This window comes from Electrona antarctica (genome assembly GCF_951216825.1).
Source record: "Electrona antarctica genome assembly, chromosome: 24".
NCBI lineage: Eukaryota > Metazoa > Chordata > Actinopteri > Myctophiformes > Myctophidae > Electrona > Electrona antarctica.
The window spans coordinates 17,799,988-17,821,493 of NC_136803.1; the positions used below are offsets into that span (position 1 = coordinate 17,799,988).

The 21,506-nt window shown below is 46.3% G+C and overlaps 1 protein-coding gene across 4 annotated transcripts in view; it reads left to right on the top strand.

Moving 5' to 3' along the window:
- The window catches only part of LOC306917336 (receptor tyrosine-protein kinase erbB-4-like), a 467,869-nt gene that overhangs the window by 310,825 nt on the left and 135,538 nt on the right, over positions 1–21,506 (top strand). For all 4 annotated transcript variants that reach the window (XM_079495511.1, XM_079495513.1, XM_079495512.1 and 1 more), the window contains exons 5-11: positions 1,753–1,818; positions 3,206–3,324; positions 5,986–6,127; positions 10,694–10,807; positions 15,362–15,488; positions 16,247–16,320; positions 18,474–18,564. In XM_079495511.1, the coding sequence (XP_079351637.1) occupies positions 1,753–1,818; positions 3,206–3,324; positions 5,986–6,127; positions 10,694–10,807; positions 15,362–15,488; positions 16,247–16,320; positions 18,474–18,564 (733 nt within the window). The remainder of the gene's footprint in view (positions 1–1,752; positions 1,819–3,205; positions 3,325–5,985; positions 6,128–10,693; positions 10,808–15,361; positions 15,489–16,246; positions 16,321–18,473; positions 18,565–21,506) is intronic.

Consider the following 21,506-nt stretch of genomic DNA (forward strand, 5'->3'; position numbering starts at 1 on the left):
ACTGGTGGCCTGGGCCGTAGCTCAGCGGTCCAGGCACCTTGGCTGGTAATCCAGTCCGGCAGTGTGCCTCGGGTTCGACTCCCGATCCCGACGGCCTTTACTGCATGTCACCCCCCCCCCCATCTCTCTCCCCATTTACTGTCAGCCTACTGTCTGTCCCTCCATAAAAAAATATAAAATAAAGGCGAAAGCCACAAAAAAAATACACATTTACACCACTGGTGAACAGGCGTTGCCGTCAGCATGAATAGACTGAGCCTTCGTCTTTGTATAACTCTTTATAAGCTTGAGAGAGGTCCTTCATATTTTATGGCACACATTCTGACAATATCTTCCAACCTGCTCGATCCTGTTCTTGAAAGTAAATGACCCAAACTAGTGAATAAAAAGAGAAGGTTAGAGAACAGAGACGCAGTATAACAAAAGTATAATAAAAGTGTAGAACGTCCCCTTAAAGGTGGCGTCAACAGGACAAAACGTGTACAGTACGTGTTCCTGGGCCTTTGCTCAGACAGGATTAGTGTTTGGTTCAAAAGATAACTTGTCCAAGGCACATTTCATAGATTGTGCACGCACGCACGCACACACGCACGCACGCACGCACGCACGCACGCTGTAGCAGCCATGCTCTCTGTAGCAGCCATGCTCGAGGAACGGCCTGTGATTAATGCATTTGGACCTGAGGACCAGGTTCTTCTAAATCCTAAATTCTATATCAGTGGTACTCAAACTTTGTCATGTCAATATTATATATATATATTAGCCGCCGCCGCCACCACCCCCCGATCTCCAGGGAAATCTCTCAGTCAAATCTGGTCACATATGTTGCTCCAGGGAACCCCCAGAAGCAAATATTTGAGTTTAAAACGTTCACTGTGAAAGAACTATTCACTCACAATTCTCCCCAAAAATAACAGATCTACAAGCTCGTAGCGCGGCACTCGGAGCTTGTAGATCTGTTTTCTTTCAGTAGCTAAAGTTTACTATAATGGTTAAAAGTGGTTAAAAGGCGACACAGACTCGTCCTCGGGGTCTAAATGGGTTAATGGCGGAAACAGAGCCGAGAGGACAAAAGACGAGAGACAATGAGAGCATTTTAGTGCTGATTAAATGGCGGCGGCGGCAGAGAGTGGGCAGCCAGAAGCGCACCGAGGGATGGGCCCACGCCACGCTGAGCGCCAACAAGAAAAAGGGAAAAACGAAAAAAAATCAAATAAAGCCAACATAAAGTGTGTGGGAGTTGGAGGTTGCCAGATCGGGTGGCCCCGTGCCAAGTTGTAGTCGGTATTTAACATAACAACCTCGCCGCGGGGGCGGCTTGAAGGGTTCCGGATGACACTCTGGCACTCCATTCCACTTAGCGTGTAATTAACCCATAGTCAATTAAGACTCGATGACAGGCCACTGGCAGACGAGAGGAGAGGAGAAAAGCTTATACGTACGTGTCCTCTTTGATGGCCGCGCGCACCGCACGTACGAGACAGATAGACACGGAGATAGAGACGGGAAGTAGAGAGAGAGAGCTGTCTTTTATGCTTAGATATTCTCTATCTCTCTCTCTCTGTGTTTTTGTGTTGAGCGAGAACGATATATACATTTGTCATAGTCACCGCTCGCAAATGGGCAGCGGTTTGGGAAGTTTTGACAGTACATGCGTGGGCTGGGGGTGTGTGCGCCTCAATGCTGGTTTAAAAAAATGTGACAAGTGTGTGTGTGTGCGTGTGTGTGTGTGTGTGTGTGTTTGTTCTACAGGCAGGCGCTGCCATCGCTCTTGCAACGGGCGCTGCTGGGGCCATCAGGAAGACCAGTGTCAAAGCTGTGAGTGTCATCATCAACCACATGAAAAGGCTGAACACACATACACACACACGCACGCACACACACACACACACACACACACACACACACACACACACACACACACACACACACACACACACACACACACACACACACACACACACCGAGGCAAAGACATCAATCATCCTCCCATGCCGTGTTGCCTCCTACCCGTAGCATGAGAAGAGATCTAACAGAAGGGAGGCAGACAGAGAGCCCCTCCATGCAGTCCTCGTGTATAATTACAGCATGCATGTACAGATCTGCGTGGAGGGGAAAGCGACCTTTCTCTCCTCCACGCCACGATGAGAAGCACGGGCCATCATTACCCGTGCGTTCCCTCCCGCGCGGCGCGGCGCGGAGGGGAGGGGAGGACAGCCCAGCGGGTCGCTAATGCCTCGACGACAGACACCCCGTGCTGGGATGTCGGCCGTCGCGCCTCACTCCTCCGGCTTCTCTGCTTTTCACATGCAATTATGCGAAGTAGTGGTCGGAGCTACTATATGCTACTCCGCTCTTCTTGGGCTGAATGAAGGCAGTATACTCTCACTCCTCCAGGTTGAGGTGATAGCTTCATTATCACCGCGGTGCAGTGTTGATTTCGTCGACTAAAACTAAGACGAAAAATGTTTGTCGACTACCTTTTTTCACGGACGAAAACTAAGCTATGATGACTAAAACTAATACTAAATATACTGACAATTTTGTCAACAAACAAAAACTAGACCTACATGTTAGGAAGGGACTAGTGGACAAGAAATCCAGTATAAATCATTTTACACTTGGTAGCATGTTGAAAATAGCTGATCTACAAGCTCACAAGTGCGACGCGTTGTGAGCTTGTAGATCGGCTATTTTCAGCAAGTGTAAAAACAGTCATTACGACGGCATCAAGGCCCACCAAAATACATTTTAGTCGACTAAAATTAACTGTAGATTTAGTCGACTAAAATCTTATGATATTTAGTTGACTAAAACTAGAGGTTAGAGTGACCTCCCTGCGAGCCACTCTTAAACGAGCACCAGGGTGTATTTCATTGATTGATTGATTGCCAGCACAAGTTGTCTAATTTGTTTGAGAGCTCAGTTCAGTTTGGTTTTCCCTGCAGAGAGTGAGTAGAGATTTGATGTTTATGATGTTTATTTAGGTTTGGCTGAATTATGTTTCGATACAGTTGATCTATAGATGACCAATGTGTTACTGTTTATGTTTAAGTCTAAATACTGAATATCCTTCACTACAGTGTGTGTGCATGTGTGCAGTATAAAGAGACCACCTCCAACCACTGCAGACGTGTTGTAGACTAGTAGCATATACTGTACCGTACAGACCTTTATAAAGCTCTCTCCATGTGCTTCCATGCAGTGACAAAGACGGTGTGTGCGGAGCAGTGCGACGGCCGCTGCTACGGGCCTTTCGTCAGTGACTGCTGCCACCGCGAGTGTGCCGGAGGATGTTCCGGTCCCAAGGACACCGACTGCTTCGTATGTACCCTCGCACGCACGCACGCACGCACACACACATACATACATACATGCACAGACACGCAAGCACACACACACACACACACACACACACACACACACACACACACACACACACACACACACACACACACACACACACACACACACACACACACACACACACACACACACACATGTACAGTACAAGCACATATTGTACGTACACAAGCATGCAACCCAGCTCTCTCTCTCTCTCTCTCTCTCGCTCTCTCTCTCTCTGACACGTGCACACACACGCACTGTAATTTGCCTGCTCATCTTCCCTCTCTTTCACGAGTCCACACATATCTCCCATCCACATCTCTTCGCTGACATCTGTTTGCTATCTTGGCCCCGCTATGAACATTTTCCACTTTATTTACCGGCTGATACATTATTTGTCGTTGTTAAAAGGGGGCTCGTAAAGCCGGGGCGGCCGCGCGTCCCGCCGTCGCCCAAGCAAATTGGTGATTCACCGTTCCAATTAGTCCCTCTTACTGTATATCCTCAAGTAATTATCCTGTGACAAACATAACCCCAGCCCTACCAGTGGGAGAAAGTAACCAAGTATTTCCATTTTTTTTTTATAGTTTTTGATACAAATATTGTACTTTTTGTTTATATCACGCTATATAAAGTATACTTTGCAGATTCAGAGTATTATTCCAAAACATACATTAACTACTTAAACCTTTTTTATGCATGCCAATTATCACGATTTATTTCGCTCTACAAAAAACTTCGACTGCAGGCCTTTTTAGTGTGATACTTTTACTTAACCCAGTCAGGGCGGGAACCCTTTTTGGTGTTTTAAGCATTATGTTATACTTTATAGCTATTGAAAAATAGCAGATCTACAATAGCAGAGTGCCGCGCTATGAGCTTGTAGGTCTGCTATTTTTGAAAAATCGTGAAAATGTGGTGCAAATCTTTGAATATAATATTCTTTCAGAGCGAACGTTTTTAACTCAACTCTTTGGAGTTCTGAGGGGTGGAATAACATATTTTCAGATGGGGGTCGGCGCCCAAATACATACATCTCTGGGGGTCCTTGACATGAAATAGTTTGAGAACCACTGACATAGAAACATGAGGTTTTCAAGAAAACTGTCAGGATTCAGAAGACATTTTGTAGAATCCTTCCTAGGTCTAAATGGGTTAAGTGACTCCGAGTGCGTCTTCGCCCAGCGCCCTCAGACGACCGAGGCTGATATTGTCGTCGTAACTCACCAGACAGACGCAGTCCTCATCCAATTCAATTAGTGACAGACGTTGCAGGCTCGCCGCCGTGCCCGGTGACTGTTTACGAGGAGGAAGCGTTTCTCCATTTAGATCACGGCTCTGGATCAATGGCTCCAATTTCTACCTCGCCCCATTGTGCAAGTGGCGAGGGACACGGGCGAGCGCTCCGGTGTCACGGCGTGGGAATTAAAAATGAAATGCCGCCTTAATAACTCGTTCGCTCATGATGACAAAAACCCCCCCTCCGCCTCCACCCCGCTCACCTCTCCACCCCTCGCAGTAATGGCACCCGGTGGTGCCGTCCAACATGGCTGCTGTTGGTTGTTGTTCCCTTCTGGCTCCCAAACTCTCTCCCTCCCCCCAAACCCCCCCCATTGCAATTAGAACTGCGGACTCACTCAGAATCAGAAGCCTTTATTGCCATGACATGTAAACATGTTAGGAATTTGGTTTGGTGGACAGCAGAGTGCTGTTACAACATTAGGACAAGTGCAAAACAGGACAAAAACAACATAGCGAATAAATATAAAGTGCAGAGATTTCAAGTGTTCAGGTCAGTTCAGATACACCAGCTCAGTGGCCTTGTGGTTAGAGTGTCCGCCCTGAGACTGGGAGGTTGGGGTTCAATCCCCGGCCGGGTCATACCAAAGACTCTAAAAATGGGACCCAGTGCCTCCCTGCTTGACACTCAGCATCAAGGGTTGGATTGGGGGTAAGTCCCTGCGACATACTAGCGTCATGTCCAGGGGTGTACTTGTACATCAAGCTGCCTCACGCTACAGAAACAGGAGATGGGCTCCTGCCCTATGGGCCTCATGGCTCGGCAAGGCTACTAGGTCAGTTCAGAGCACAAGTCAGTCCATTCCACTCTGAGTGGGGGTGTAGGGAGGATAGAAGGGGGTCAGGGGGGGACACCAGCAGCGTTGAGGAGCCGGATAGACGTGGGGAAAAAGCTTGTTTGAATGTCGGGCCTTCATAGTCTTTAGGGACCGCAACCTCCTGCCCGAGGGAAGCGGGGCAATCTTCCCAATCTTCCGTTGTGGTCTGAAGACTCACCTACTATTCTGTCATCAGGTTGCAACTGGAACGGGGCTGAGTCGGCTCTACCGAACTTCGCAACGTTCGACATGGCTTCTCGCACGCTTTAGCCGCGCGCTCTGTGGTGTCGGTAGAGACGGCGCCCCCTCCGTCGTTGTCTAAAACTATACTTTATCGGCAAAATAAATGTTTCTTGGTTTACTGATTACTAAATGACTATACTTCTATGCATTTTATGTATTACCGTGTGTTGTTACCTTGTGCCTCATTACCTTGTGTACGCTTATACTGTAAATAGCTCTGGGTTAAGAGAGTCTAGATAAATGCTTAAATTGTCGTCGTTTTCTCAACCCGTTACAGGCCTGCACTAATTTCAACGACAGCGGTGCGTGTGTGACCCAGTGTCCGCAGCCTTTCGTCTACAACCCCACCTCCTTTCAGCTGGAGCACAACCCCAGGGCCAAGTACACCTACGGAGCCTTCTGCGTCAAGAAATGCCCACGTAAGTGACAAGCAATTCAGTTAACACATTTTGTGCCCAAGACGTCTGTGGACGTCTTTGGTATTACCGCACGGGCATAGCCCAAGACGTCTGTGGATGTCTTTGAAAAAAAAAAAATATATATATATATATATATATATATATATATTTTTTATATATTTTTTTTATTTAAAAAAATCAAAACAATGATTTTTTTTTTTAATACGTGGTGCCAAAGTTTGTGTTTTCGCCATTGAGAATGCATTTGGCGTTTAAATTAAATAACTCCGAAACTATAAAACATTTCAAAGTAAAAAGTTCCAGCATGTGTCTCCACAGTCAGCTGAATTATAAAAAATGTGAATGGATTTTCTAGGTGAAAGTGATTTTTGGGCAGTTTTCCGTGGGCTCTCAATGTGTTAAATTCAAAGGAGCCTTTATTGGCACGAGAAAACATACGTTATACATTGCTAAAGCAAAAGTGTCAAAATATAATAAAAACAGTTGAAAATGGGGGAAGTATATACAGTATACAGTTGGAGGGGGTACAGCATTGTCTCTGATGTCTTGGTACGTTGGACAGATTTTTCCAGTTTCCACTTCATTTTGTGCGCAGTGGGTGCATATAGTCTGTCTTCTCTAGAGAGACAGGTCTGCCTTGCTCGATCACAAGTCTGGTAAATGGTAAATGGTAAATGGTGCATTTATATAGCGCCTTTATCCAAGGCGCTTTACATAGATTGTGCATTACATTCACCCATTCACACACACATTCATACACCGATGGCAGCAGAAACCATGCAAGGCACCAACCAGCACATCAGGAGCAATTGGGGGTTCAGTGTCTTGCTCAAGGACACTTCGACACTAACTCTGGGGGAGCCCGGATTCGAACTACCAACCTTGCGGTTACCATCCAGCCACTCTACCCCTGAGCCACCGCCGCCCAAAAGTCTGTGCTCACTGAGTCTGTATACTTAGTTAAGATTTGTCTTTGTTTTGGGTGGGTCACGGTGCTCAGGTGTTCTGCTGCCACAGTGTATTCTCCTTTGTTTTGGGGTGGGTCACGGTGCTCAGGTGTTCTGCTGCCACAGTGTATTCTCCTTTGTTTTGGGGTGGGTCACGGTGCTCAGGTGTTCTGCCACAGTGTATTCTCCTTTGTTTTGGGGTGGGTCACGGTGCTCAGGTGTTCTGCCACAATGTATTCTCCTTTGTTTTGGGGTGGGTCACGGTGCTCAGGTGTTCTGCCACAGTGTATTCTCCTTTGTTTTGGGTGGGTCACGGTGCTCAGGTGTTCTGCCACAATGTATTCTGCTTTGTTTTGGGGTGGGTCACGGTGCTCAGGTGTTCTGCCACAGTGTATTCTCCTTTGTTTTGGGGTGGGTCACGGTGCTCAGGTGTTCTGCCACAGTGTATTCTCCTTTGTTTTGGGGTGGGTCACGGTGCTCAGGTGTTCTGCCACAGTGTATTCTCCTTTGTTTTGGGGTGGGTCACGGCGGTGCTCAGGTGTTCTGCCACAGTGTATTCTACTTTGTTTTGGGGTGGGTCACGGTGCTCAGGTGTTCTGCCACAGTGTATTCTCCTTTGTTTTGGGGTGGGTCACGGTGCTCAGGTGTTCTGCCACACTGTATTCTCCTTTGTTTTGGGTGGGTCACGGTGCTCAGGTGTTCTGCCACAGTGTATTCTCCTTTGTTTTGGGGTGGGTCACGGTGCTCAGGTGTTCTGCCACAGTGTCTTCTCCTTTGTTTTGGGGTGGGTCACGGCGGTGCTCAGGTGTTCTGCCACAGTGTATTCTCCTGTGTTTTGGGTGGGTCACGGTGCTCAGGTATTCTGCTACCATAGTGTATTCTCCTTTGTTTTGGGGTGGGTCACGGTGCTCAGGTATTCTGCCACAGTGTGTTCTCCTTTGTTTTGGGGTGGGTCACGGTGCTCAGGTATTCTGCCACAGTGTATTCTCTCTTTAGAGCCAGATATAGCACTCTAGTTTATACTTTTGTGTTGCTTCTTTCTTTCCCTCCCACACTCACTGACCTCTCTCTGCTGAGGAAAGAAGGGGCTCTTTCTTTGCTTTGCCCCGGTGGTGTGCATGCATGCAGCCACCTGCGAGAGCACGCATACTGTACAACACATACTAAGGGAAAGACAGGAGCTAAAAGCTGAGTTGTTTTGATGTCTGAAAAGATGGATATTGTTCACACACACGTTTCATCTAGAAAGCTTTCATCAGGGTGAGAGAGAGTTCCGTGTACTGTGCTGCACACATCAGAGAGACGGGACACAGGTGGCTGTCTAAGTCTAAGATATTTATATTATTAACCATCAACAGGTGCCTCTCAGAAATAAGGAATATGGAAAACAAATTACATTTGGCTGCAGACATCTGTGATGCAAAAAGCGTCCAAAAAGCGTTCATATTTTGCGGGAGAGACGGATGAGGAGCAGAAATGAAGCGCCAGTATATCGATCCGTTCAACACCACGGAAAGCGCCCTGGATTAGGAGAAACGAGTCATTCTTTCCGCCGCGCTAACGGCTAATTAAATGATAAGCTAACATGGGGACAGAGCGGAGCATACGGTAGCCGAGAGGCGTACTGACAAATAAAAAAAGGGAAAAATTCAGAATATTCTTATCTCGCCCCGTATCATTGAGGATGCGCTAGGACGTCCTCAGACGTCGTAGGCAACTCTCGGTTCGATTCCCTAAGACGTTTCCAGATGTCCTACGTACAGAATGTGTTAATGGTTTGGGTTTGTGGTTCCCCTCTGATGGCTATTTTGGACATTGTTTTGGCCTTGCTTATGTGTTCTGTTTTCCCTGCCATACCTACCACACCCTTGTTAACCACCGCAATCGTTCTGATTGCCTTGTTTGTATTTAAACCCTGTTTGCCTTCAGTTGGTGCTTGGTTCTTGAGAGTTCTGTACAGCAGTGGTTCCCAAAGTGGCGTCCGGGACCCCCAAGGGTCCTTGAGGGAGTTCCAGGGGGTCCCCATGCTAAATGATAGTTTGGAACCAAATGGACCCGTATGGGTCTGTAATTCTGAGAGTGTACAAATGGAAGCAAATGGACCCTAACGGGTCTATTTGGTTCCATTTGTTCACTCTCAGAGTTAAATTAACATTGATTTAACAAGATAAATTGGGGTCCCAGAGATATAAATGCCATTAAATGGGGGTCTGTAGCCTAATGGATGTGAAACTGGGGGTCCTTGAAATTTATCGGGTTGAGAATCATTGCTAGAGCCGTAAAAATCTTCTCGTGGGGCGTCCCTGGCATATGTCTTATTGTCTTCAAATGGGGGTCTGCGGGCTTATTAGTGTCAATTTGGGGGTTCTTGACATGAAAAGGTTTGGGAACCACTGCTTTAGGTCCAACAGATGTCACTCTAGTGTTCCACATTTAGTTTTTTCATGGGACACTGTAGCTACTAGACTTAAGCGGTGGTACTGTATATATTTTTGCCTCTTCTGATCTTCTGTGCTTTCTGACCTTTTGAATTGTTTGCTTCAATAAATGTGTGTTTTTTTTCTTCTGCATCTGAGCCTCCACCCCTTTGCATTTTTGACCGTTCCCAACCCTGACAGTTACCTCTCTTGAACCCTACAACACTGTATATACTTTGGTGACCAGGGTGTCCTAGACATAGACATAAAAAGGTAGACGCTCTGGGGCGCGTGTCTGTTGAAGGCAAAATGTCCCGCAGATTCCTTGCGAAGCATAGCGGAATTCTGTAGGCCATGAGGCAATGTAAACATCTGTTTTCTCATGCCACATAATGCTCCTTTTCGGAAAAGATGCGCTGTGATTGGCCAGTGTTCACTTTAGTGGCAGCGAGAGACATGGAGGAGTCGCATGATTGACGTCACTGGGGCAGCGACGCAACGTCGTGCCTTCAGCACTTTCGCTTGACTTCCTGCTTTCAATGGAGGCCAATGAGGCATCTATTTCTTTTTAAATCTCTAGGATCCTAGAGGTGTGTCCTGCATGGGCCCTTCCTTTTTTCCCCCTCTAAATCAAATCTCTTTACTGAAAATAGCTCACAACGTGCTGCGACCTTTTATAGATCAGCTTTTGCAGAATCTTGTATTTGTCAAATGTTTGCCTCATTATGACATGCCCAGAAAAGGGAGGCCCGGACGTTCTAATACTACTCTTTAGTATTGGGTCTGAGATGACGTTCTAATACTACTCTTTAGTATTGGGTCTGAGATGAGGCTAAATCTCATCAAATGGTGGTCCGTGGCTCAAATGCCCAATAAATAATGGACCTTGACGAAAAAGGTTGAAAACCCACTGATTTAGATTAATCTTATTGTTCACCATCGGGGAGGAAATTCCCGTGTCGAAAAGGAAAACACCAGCTAACATGTTTCTCACATACATCTCTGTTTCTCACACACAGACAACTTCGTGGTGGACCACAGCTCCTGCGTGCGAGCCTGTCCCAGCAACAAGATGGAGCCAGCTAACATGTTAACTCCATCTCTGTTTCTCACATACAGACAACTTCGTGGTGGACCACAGCTCCTGCGTGCGAGCCTGTCCCAGCTAACATGTTAACTCCATCTCTGTTTCTCACACACAGACAACTTCGTGGTGGACCACAGCTCCTGCGTGCGAGCCTGTCCCAGCAACAAGATGGAAGTGGAAGAGAATCGCATCAAGATGTGCATCCCCTGCACAGACATCTGTCCCAAAGGTGAGAACAAAATGCAGCGCGGGGTGGTAGGGGGTGGGGGGGGGGGTAGCCCAATAAGGTCGGGGAGGAGAGCACAAACATTACCGGAAAGGTCGCCGGGTCGAATCTCTCTTGGCCCGGCAGAGAGAGAAAGGGAATGAGGAAATTCTCTGCAATGCGTCTCTCTAGTCTACAACAGTACACAGCTAAAGGTGCCCTTGGGCAAAGGCGCTTAAGCGCCAACTTGTTCGAGCGCAGCCGTGAAAGTCGACCGCGATTGTACCGAATAACCCCCATGTGCAAAGTAAAGATAATAAAATAATAAAACACAAAGGGAGAAATGAAAAAAGCGAAATAATAAACTATGGATAGAAAATAAAGTGTATTTCATCGAGGAGAGACGCTGCCTCAGATTTATTGACGGAAGGAGACGGGGATCGTGGGGTGCAATAAATGTGCAGGGATTTGTCTTGCTGACAATGGTGCCGTGCTCAGCTGATGACCTGAACACAATACAGCACTGACACGTAACCAACCGCGCAAGGACGGCATCACCTCGCGCTCCCAGACACCCCGGGAAATATACAGAGAACCTAAACTGTTTTTTTACGACTCTCAATATATCCACTCGGCATCACGAGAGGTGGGAGAGATTTAACTTCCATGTAGAAATATACTTGTGTTACATGTAAAAGTCCCTTATTGAAAACATAAGAATAATATTTACCAAAATAATACCAAAAGTAAAATTGTCTATTTTCAAATGGCTGGAGTATAAAATAGGGCATTCACTTCTAGTCATTTTTTACTAGTTGACTTGTTGCCTAGTTTACTAGTCGACTAGTTGTTTAACTACCTATTATGTAAAATAAAAACATTTAAAAACTGTGTACATTGGTGACTATAACTATAATCTACCTGATCTTGAGGCCTACAAAAACGAAAAAAAAGAAAAAAGAAAAAAACGTATATATATATATATTTTTCTTATCAACTAGTCAACTAGTACCAACAAGGTCGACTAGTGGATTTACTAGTTGAATAGTCGACTAGTTGCTTAATGCCCTAGTATAAAATAGGGCTGAAGTTGTTATACCCTCAAGTACCTCAAACGTGTGCTTCTAAGTACAGTAGCTGAGTAAATGCACTCTGTTACCTTTTCCCCCCACCGAACATAACCTTGCACTCTGAGAAGGGCGGGCGAGAGAGAGAGAGAGAGAGAGACAGACACGCGCTGTACTACGGAAACCAAACTATTTATATCACTCTCACAGCACATCCACTCAGCGTTCTGTATAGCCGCCTGCTGTCTGGATGTACAGGAGAGCAGGGACGTGCACACATAGACATCAAATGGGGGCTTCAGCTCCTGCCCTTTTTACCCGTCTGTAAAAACAACTGCCCTCTCCAGACAACGAATGCAGCATTTACTATAGTGGAAGAAATGCAAAATGCTACTCCTTTCCATGCCATGCATACCGGAAGGCAGCATTCAGGAGAATAGGATTTAGAAACAAATTTGTTTCTAAATCCATGTCGTTACACCGCATCTCCAGTAGATAAAGAGTGCTCTGTTGCGCCACCGAAAATAGCTGATCTACAAGCTCTCAACGCGTCACGCTGCGACGCGTTGAGAGCTTGTAGATCAGCTATTTTCTCTATTTTGGTCCAAAAGTGCCCTCTTACGGGATTTCAGCCCCTGCCTCTCTGACACTCTCTGCACGTCCCTGCAGGAGAGAGTGAGCGACACTGCACTGGCTCAGCCAGCGACAACATCACAAGAGAGAAACGCACACTCTTGTACGTGTCACAGAACGACGTTCCCTGTGGAAGGCATTCTTCTGAGTCACAACTTTTGTTTGAACGGTTACAGTGTCTGCAGAGTGACGTGGATCAGCACTCCCTCTCTCTCCTTGTATTCCTCATTGTTGTCACCTTCTTCCATATGCTGGCGTATCCCTTTTTTTTGACGTGCTTGCGTCTCCCTTTCTTGTCACCTTTTTCTTTCACTAGATGCTACTGTAGTTCTATTCCTTTCTTTCACTAGATGCTACTGTAGTTCTATTCCTTTCTTTCACTAGATGCTACTGCAGTTCTATTCCATGCTGATTACTTGATCACATGATTTTTGTTGTTTTAGATTATGTTCTTTCTCAACCACAAAATGTTAAGAATAGTATTTTTAGCATGTCGTTTAGACAGATGCTATAGCTTTGATGTTTACCTTGTATGCTAGTTTCAACGATGCACTATGTTCGCTTTGCACTGATGGGACATTTATTCTGATCTGGCACTTATAAGACACTCTGGATAAGAGCCGAAGCTGCCTATAATGCCCTAATTGCAATTGTTTTCCTGACACGCACGCAACGCACGCACGCACGCACGCACGCACGCACGCACGCACGCACGCACGCACGCACGCACGCACAACACTCAAATCTCAGCTGATGAAAACAGACAGGGAGTGAATTCCAAAAGATCTAAATGATAATATAAAAGCTGCTAATCAGTTCATTGCACGAGCTGTAATGGACGTCAAGCAGGTGACATTAATGCTCGAGACCCTTTGCACAGCAATTTAGTGTAATGGCGCCTCATTAAAAGTGGTGATCATAAATAGGATTGTCTTGAAAGGCTTGTTGGACAGATCATCAAATTTATGGTTTGGCTCCGGGGGCAGAGCTACTGATGTTGAAACATTTTCATCGATCGTTTGGAAAATCTTTCATTAGTCAATAATTTTCATCCATCGATCATGATCTGTCTGTCTGTCTGTCTGTCTGTCTGTCTGTCTGTCTGTCTGTCTGTCTGTCTGTCTGTCTGTCTGTCTGTCTGTCTGTCTGTCTGTCTGTCTCTCTGTCTCTCTGTCTCTCTGTCTCTCTGTCTCTGTCTCTGTCTCAGATCTCTGTCTGTCTCTCTCTCAAAAGTAGAAAGTAGAAAGAACTATGCAGAATGTTCCATTTCAAGTTTTCAAATGTATAAAAAATCTTTTGGAAATGGCAGATCTACAAGCTCACAATGTGTTGCATCGCGACACATTGTGAGCTTGTAGATTGTCTATATTTAAACGGCCGAAATGTATATACTGCATAGGGCTGTAAAGTAGCTTAGTAAGTAAAGTTTTCAAATAAATGTATAGTGGAGTAAAAGTACAATATTTGGATCCGAGATCGATGTAGTGGAGTAGAAGTAAAAGTATCTGAAGTTGGAAATACTCAAGTAAAGTACAAATTCCTCAAAATCGTAACTTAAGTATACAGCACTTAAGTAAATGTATTTAGTTACTTTCCACCACTGCACAGAGGTATTGGCTTCCCTCCCGTTTCCCCCGTCGGCAAATCAGTCCCTGCATCCGTCTGCCAGTGTGTTTACCCAGCGCCACCCACCCCATCGACATTTAGAGTACATATTTTAACACCCCTACAGGGTATATGGGGTGGTAAGCCACCCCCCTCCCTCTCTCTCTCTCTCTCTCTCTCTCTCTCTCTCTCTCTCTCCCCCCTCCACAGTCAGGGCTGCGTGGCGGGCGCCCGTGGGCGCCGTCCATCGATTGGTCGATCTCTTGATTACACCGTCACGCAGCGGGCGAGGGGGTAATGAGGGATAGCCCTGAGGAACTGTGGGGGAAATGATAACAAATTAACATTTCAGATATGGAATTGGCTGGTATAAATCACTATCAAAAACCGGTTACGCCCGTTAACCCATTTAGGCCTGACCTCGAAATAAATAAAAAATCTTCTAAATCCTCCAGTTTTCTGAAATAAATATTTTCACGATTTTTCAAAAATAGCAGCTGATATTTTTCAATAGCTAAATTATAACATAATGTTTAAAACACCAAAAGGGGTTCCCGCCCAAAATGGGTTAATGCCGGTCCTATTCATCACCAACCAGACCCCCCTCCCCCTCCCCCCCTCCGCCAAGCCTCTTGTCAGAAACATTTGGCTCACACTGGGCCCCCGCAAGTGTAATTAATGCACATCTAATGAATTCATTAGATGTAAAGGGGTGTTGGCGCCGGATTGGCTTTCCTTTTTACTTCCCAGAGTCATCAAAAGAATTTGAGCGGTGTGGACAGAGAGAGGGGCCATGTGTGGCCTCGTCAGTGACCCAAAGAAAAATCGTATTTCCATAAATTATATTGTAAAGCAAGGGTGTACCAATTATGACCCGAAGACAGATGTGTTTCCATATATACAGGGGGTATTACAAAAATAGTGGTGCAACTCCGTGTGGGGGTACCCGGTGGGTCCCGGAACTTCCAGACCCACAGGAACGCGCCCAGGGTGCCGGTCCGGTTCCGGCGAGCCGCCCCGCGTCCGAAACGGTCGAGAATTGACAGTTACCGTGTGGGGGAATTAGCAGACCTCTCTCTCTCTCTCTCTCTCATTCTCTCTCTCTCTCGTTTATTTTGTCTATCTGTTGCTATTGACCACAGAATCGTCTCTTTCCAGAAAATCCCTGCCAAAAGCCACACTAAATAACGTGTGTGTGTGTGTGTGCGTGTGTGTGTGTGTGTGTGTGTGTGTGTGTGCGTGTGTGTGCGTCATTGTCCTGGTGTTTTGCCAGTGTGTGACGGCATAGGCACGGGCAGCCTTCTGACGGGTCAGACGGTGGACGCCAGCAACATTGAGAAGTTCGTCAACTGCACCAAAATCAACGGCAATCTCATCTTCCTCATCACGGGCATCAAGGGGTGTGTATATCGGAGGATAAAGGAGCCACCTCAAATCCTCCCACGTGTTGACACACAAGCCATTCAACAATTGAGAGGATTTCTGGCATGGTGGCACAGTGGGTAGTGCTGTCGCCTCACAGCTAGAAGGTCCTGGGTTCGATTCCCGCTGGGGACGCTGTGGGCGCTGGGGACGTGTTCTCTCCTCCACGTCATCAGTGCCCATATACCCGAGGCGGGGTTGGCGAAAGGGCCCTTCTGTGTGGAGTTTGCATGTTCTCCCCGTGTCCCCTAGGGTAGACCCTCACATGTTCTCCCCATGTCCCCTAGGGTAGGTACCCTCACATGTTCTCCCCATGTCCCCTAGGGTAGGTACCCTCACATGTTCTCCCCATGTCCCCTAGGGTAGGTACCCTCACATGTTCTCCCCATGTCCCCTAGGGTAGGTACCCTGATGGAGGGGAAAGGAACTGGTCGGAATAACGTGTTCCTTCCACGCGCTACGTCCGGCCGGGGAAACTCCCCCCTTACCTGTCAGGTGAAAAGAAGCAGCTTGGAGTCCTCATGCATAGAAGGAACACGCATAGAAGGAAGCCCCAGGTTGGCAGAGGAAGTGTAGCGCCCAGGATTACATTAGATAATTGACACTGGGTGAAAAAATTGCAAAATTGTGGGATTAAAAAAAATTAAATAAAAAATGTAAAGGATTCCCCCCCCACCCCCCCCTCTCCCCCTCTCTCTCTCTCTCTCTCTCTCTCTCTTTCTCTCTCTCTCAACAGGGACATGTACCATGGCATTGGAGCCTTGGACCCGGAGCGACTGAACGTGTTCCGCACCGTGAGAGAGATCACAGGTGAGAGAGGTTTCACCATGCTGTATCTTGGAAAATATTGGCCCTACCATTTTAATAATGTGATGATCTCTGTGTGCGAGAGAGAGAGAGAGAGAGAGAGAGAGTGTTCTTGCTTCAGTCACTACAACTCTCTTCAGCAGATATATCAGACATTGTGCCAGCACGCGGCCACGTGGCTCGGCGCGTGGCCGTGCGGCGCGGTGCCGGCTGGGCTCGCCGCGAGGCACGGGGGGAACGTTTCTGTTGCGTATTTATTCATTAGCCATTAGGGGCCGTAAGGGATGAGCGGTGCCTCGTATACAAAGCCTTTTGTCATATTAAACTGCGACTTGCAGTTGAGCCAAACGGCTAATGGAGTGAAACTGCATTTTCATAATGAAAACCCAAGCAATAAGAAAGAGCAATGGCCGTCCGCCCTATCCCCCCCGCCCCGCCCCCCACCCACTTCCTGCGATGTTCCCACCATCACGGCTCCTGATATTATCTGTCATTAAGGAGGGGCGAATGCAACGAGATCTATTATCTCCGGGATGGTATTAAGTCCATTGCTTTAATTAGGCTGTATTGTCTTTTTCCTCGCGAGACACATTTCCCTCTTCAAATGGCCTCTTCACGTTGAACCTCACAGACTAACGCACACGCACACGCACACGCACACGCACACTCACACGCACACACACAGAGAGAGAGAAGGAAGCAGACATAGTATCACTCCACTTCATGTTTCTTTCTTTCCATCTTTCTTTCTTTCTTTCTTTCTTTCTTTCTTATTGTCCCTTACGAAGACACATGCAAGTGGGGGAATCTAGTTCCCTTCCTCCCCTTTTTAAAGGCTGACATTAAAGCCACAAACTGTTTAAATCAGGCCTGCTTTTTAACAATTTATTTTATTTTTATTCATCTATTTATTTTATTTTGCTGGTGGTGAAACAATTAGTCACGCAATCGATTAATCAGTTGACAGAAATTAAAGGCCCAATTCAATTCCAGTAATTGGCATAGTGCGTCTTGGCATTGTGATGAGTCAAGTAAAGTTTTTCAAACTGTATGTGCTTTTTTTACAGCTCCATCAAAAATGTTGAACGCTTGTCTTTGTTCCACGTTATAAAATGAGAAGTTATGTTTCAGGCTGCTGGCTAAACATACAGTATTAAAGCAATTTCAAGATGCCCGTTTGGGTCCGGCTCAATTTCTGATCAGCATTCACCATCTATTTGTACTTCATCATCTTACTTTACTGTCATTTTATGTCCTATCCTATCCAGAAGAACTGGACTGTAGCAACGCTGATTGGACATTCAATAAACCTTAACCCATTATGTCCAAATACATTATAATTAGCCTACAATGGCATAAACACATTCATCCTATTACTCCAACGTTTACCACACTTTGTTTACAACAACCCCACAGGTGGCATGGCCCAGTAGGAGGGACCAATCATGCTTCCCACTTTAAGACAGGCACTATAAAAGGCAGCCCAATCCAGTATTCTGGTCCTTTGCCACTGCCTGCCCAGAATCAGGAAACACACTGTGGTAGGAAAAGAAGAAACTGTCAAACATTTGCTACAAACAATATTCAATTGTTTGTGGCAATTCTTAAACTATTTCAGAAAAACAAACAATAAAGACAAATAACTTTTGTGTTGTGTGACTTTGTTAGGGAAAGTGACACAGGAAACACAGCAATTATGTTGAACATTATGTTTAGTGTGTGTGCACCCACCAAACGAATTAGCATAGGCCAGAGCCATAGAGTAAGACAGAGTTACGAAAACTCTGTTCACTTCATGGGGCTTCAGTCCAATGGCGGCTCTCCTACATAGACTTCTATTGAAAATGGGGACAACAAATGGGGATAAGTCCTGGACCGGAAGTAGGCAGAAATGCATTGGACTCAGGCAACATCCCAGCTTTAGACCAAGATCTGCTATTTTCAATAGATTTTGTACACATTTTGAACTTGTGAAATTAAGTACATTTTCAATTCCGTAATTTTACTTGTAACAAAGTAGTTCTAAATTGCAGTATTGGTACTTTTACTTAAGTAAAACAATTTAGTATTGTTTTATTTAATCAGCCCTAGTTTCTTTCAGATTGTTTATTGAATCAGCCTGTGTTGCCAGATTCATGCCTCATGTTTTGCTCCAGGTTACCTCAACATACAGTCTTGGCCCGAGAACATGACAGACCTGGGTGTCTTCTCCAACCTGGCAACCATCGGAGGCAGATCGCTCTACAGGTAAGGGAACTTTTTAGCGGTCCTAAACATCTGTTCTGGCAGCTGGGGTTTGTAATTGACTGAAAATGTCGCGCTGCGACATGTTGTGAAGCTTGTAGATCGGCTAGTGTCGCCTGCACACAACCTAAGCATGACATGACTTGCATTTTAGTTCTACTGGATCTCCTCTCCACTAGTCGCTTAGTTTTATCTACGATACGATACAATACAACTTTATTGTCAGCTTGCACTGAAATTAGTTTTGCGTCCATGACGTCACCGTTCAAGAAACAGACAAGACATAGACATATACATTACAAAATGGTAGACATTACAGGACAAAAATCACAGAAACAATCAGGAACAAGAACATATAACGATTTAACGATTTTGGTTTAAAAGCAAGACAGACTAGACTGATGTACAAAAGAGTTCTTTAGTCTGTTTTTCTTAAATGTACGGACTCTAAACCGGACTCTTTTCACTGATGAAAAAAGAAACAATGAATCCCCCTCGGATAAGAGGAAGCCCCCCCCCCCCCCCCCCCCCCCCCCCCCCGTGGGCTGTGTGTCTGTCTGTCTGTCCGTCCGTGTCACTCCAACCTCCAGATAAAAGGAACAATAATGATAGTGCTGTTAACCCATTTTGAGCGGGAACCCCTTTTGGTGGTTACATACATTATGTTATAATTTTGCTATTGAAAAATAGCAGATCTACAAGCTCATAGCGCGCCACCGAGTGGCGCGCTTTGAACTTGTAGGTCTGCTATTTTTGAAAAATCGTTAAAATGTGCCTCAAATCTTTCAGAAAATTGTCATGATTTAGAAAACTTTTTTTTTTTTAATTTCGACGTCAGGCCTGAATGGATTAATGACAAGCCGGCCCTTGCCATGCAGCGCGTCGCAGTATGAATGTCTCCCTAATGAGCGCTGACAAGTGCGGTCACCCTCCCGTTAAGCTAACCCCTCCACCCGCGCCGCCAGCGCTATTGTCTGCCACACGCCCCATATCTCCACTGCAATTATCTCCCAATTCATCTCCTGAGAGACATTAGAGAAGAGGGCCTCGCGGCCTTGTCGGGGGATTGTTGCCATTATATTCCTTTGTGTGTCGTCGGGTTAGTATCATGCAGGCGCACGCCGGCGTTGATGATGACACACTTGTACAAATAGAAAAGGCACGCGAGAACTTTTTAGAGCGCGTGATTCCCAACCTGTGGGCTGGGGGCCCGCTGGTGGGCCGCGAGGGCATTGCAAGTGGGGCCCCCGAATAATTGGCTTAACACTACGATGTTATTATTAACTGTTATTGATACGCCATTATGCGGCTGATCAGCAATTCCAGTTCAGTTTGAATATTATATTCGTTCACAACGAACGTTTTTAACTCAAATCTTTGATTCTGGGGGGGGGTCCTTGGAACTACATATTTTCAGATGGGGATCGGCGGCCAATTACATATAATTGTTGAGGTCCTTGACACGAAAAATGTTGACATAGAAACATAGAAGAGGTTATTCAGAAAACTGTCAGGATTTAGAAGACATTTGTAGAATCGTCCTCAGGTCTCAATTCACAGTCAGTCCTGTGTCTCTACTCGGAACATCTGGACATCTTGTTCCTCTTGATGGGCAGGGGAGTCAAAATGACCTGGTCTTTTGGTGCCACAACAACTGAGATGGAAGGGATGCTTTAGGGTTCCTCCATGAACAGTTCTGGACACTCTGCATGAGGAGCTGGTGTGTGTGTGTGTGTGTGTGTGCGCATTTTCTTTTTGACCACTCAACACATGCAAATGCCTTTAAGACTTAAGTGGGCCATGATTGAGAAAATGTTGGAAACCACTGATTTCAGACGGCTTTGTGTACTTGGAACACTCTCCATCTATACTTGAACACTTGCTCTGTCTGTCTGTCTGTCTGTCTGTCTGTCTGTCTGTCTGTCTGTCTGTCTGTCTCTCTGTCTCTCTGTCTCTGTGTCTGTCTGTGTCTCTGTCTCTGTCTCTCTCTCTCTCTCTGTCTCTCTGTCTCTGTGTCTGTCTGTGTCTGTCTGTGTCTCTGTCTCTCTCTCTCTCTCTGTCTCTGTGTCTGTCTGTGTCTGTCTGTGTCTGTCTGTGTCTCTGTCTCTCTGTCTCTGTGTCTGTCTGTGTCTCTGTCTGTCTGTCTCTCTGTCTCTCTGTCTGTCTGTCTGTCTGTCTGTCTGTCTGTCTGTCTGTCTGTCTGTCTGTCTGTCTGTCTGTCTGTCTGTCTGTCTGTCTGTCTGTCTGTCTGTCTGTCTGTCTGTCTGTCTGTCTGTCTGTCTGTCTGTCTGTCTGTCTCTCTCTCTCTCTCTCTCCCCCCTCTCCCTCTCTCCCTCTGTCCACATTGCTGTGTCATCCCGTATGCGTCATGTCTTCTCCCCAGGTTCAGACCACATGCTTGCGGTGGCGTATTAGCTAATGAGCCTCCGTGTGTTCCTTTGATGCGGCCCGGGCAGCCACTTTGATTTACTCTGCCTCCGTTTTGTTTTTCCATCAAAGTATATTTTGCGGTCAACTTTCCAGGACCCAACTCGGGTTGGGGGAGGGAGGGAGGGGCACCTTGACCCTGCGGTTTGAACGGCCTCCGCTGCACCGCGTCTTGTGCTGTCGAGTCGCGTGTACTCCCCGCTCAAAGTCACAGCGTCCGAAACAAATTTACGAGCCTCGTGTGGAGTTCATGCGACGAGCACGTTTTGTCATGAGGCTCGCATGACAGCCCGACATACGACTAGATGAATGTCGGAAAGATGAATGTCGGGATGGCTGATGCAAAGGACAAAACACAGGACTGGAAACCGCAGTAGTGCTACTACTGTATGCCCTCCTCCCCATTGTTGCTGTCATTCTCAAGAACCTTTCTCTCATTTATCTCTTTCTCCCTCTGTTTCTCTCTCTGTTTTAGTGGTACAAACTGTTTTAGTGGGTTTTTTTCTTCTTTTAGTGGT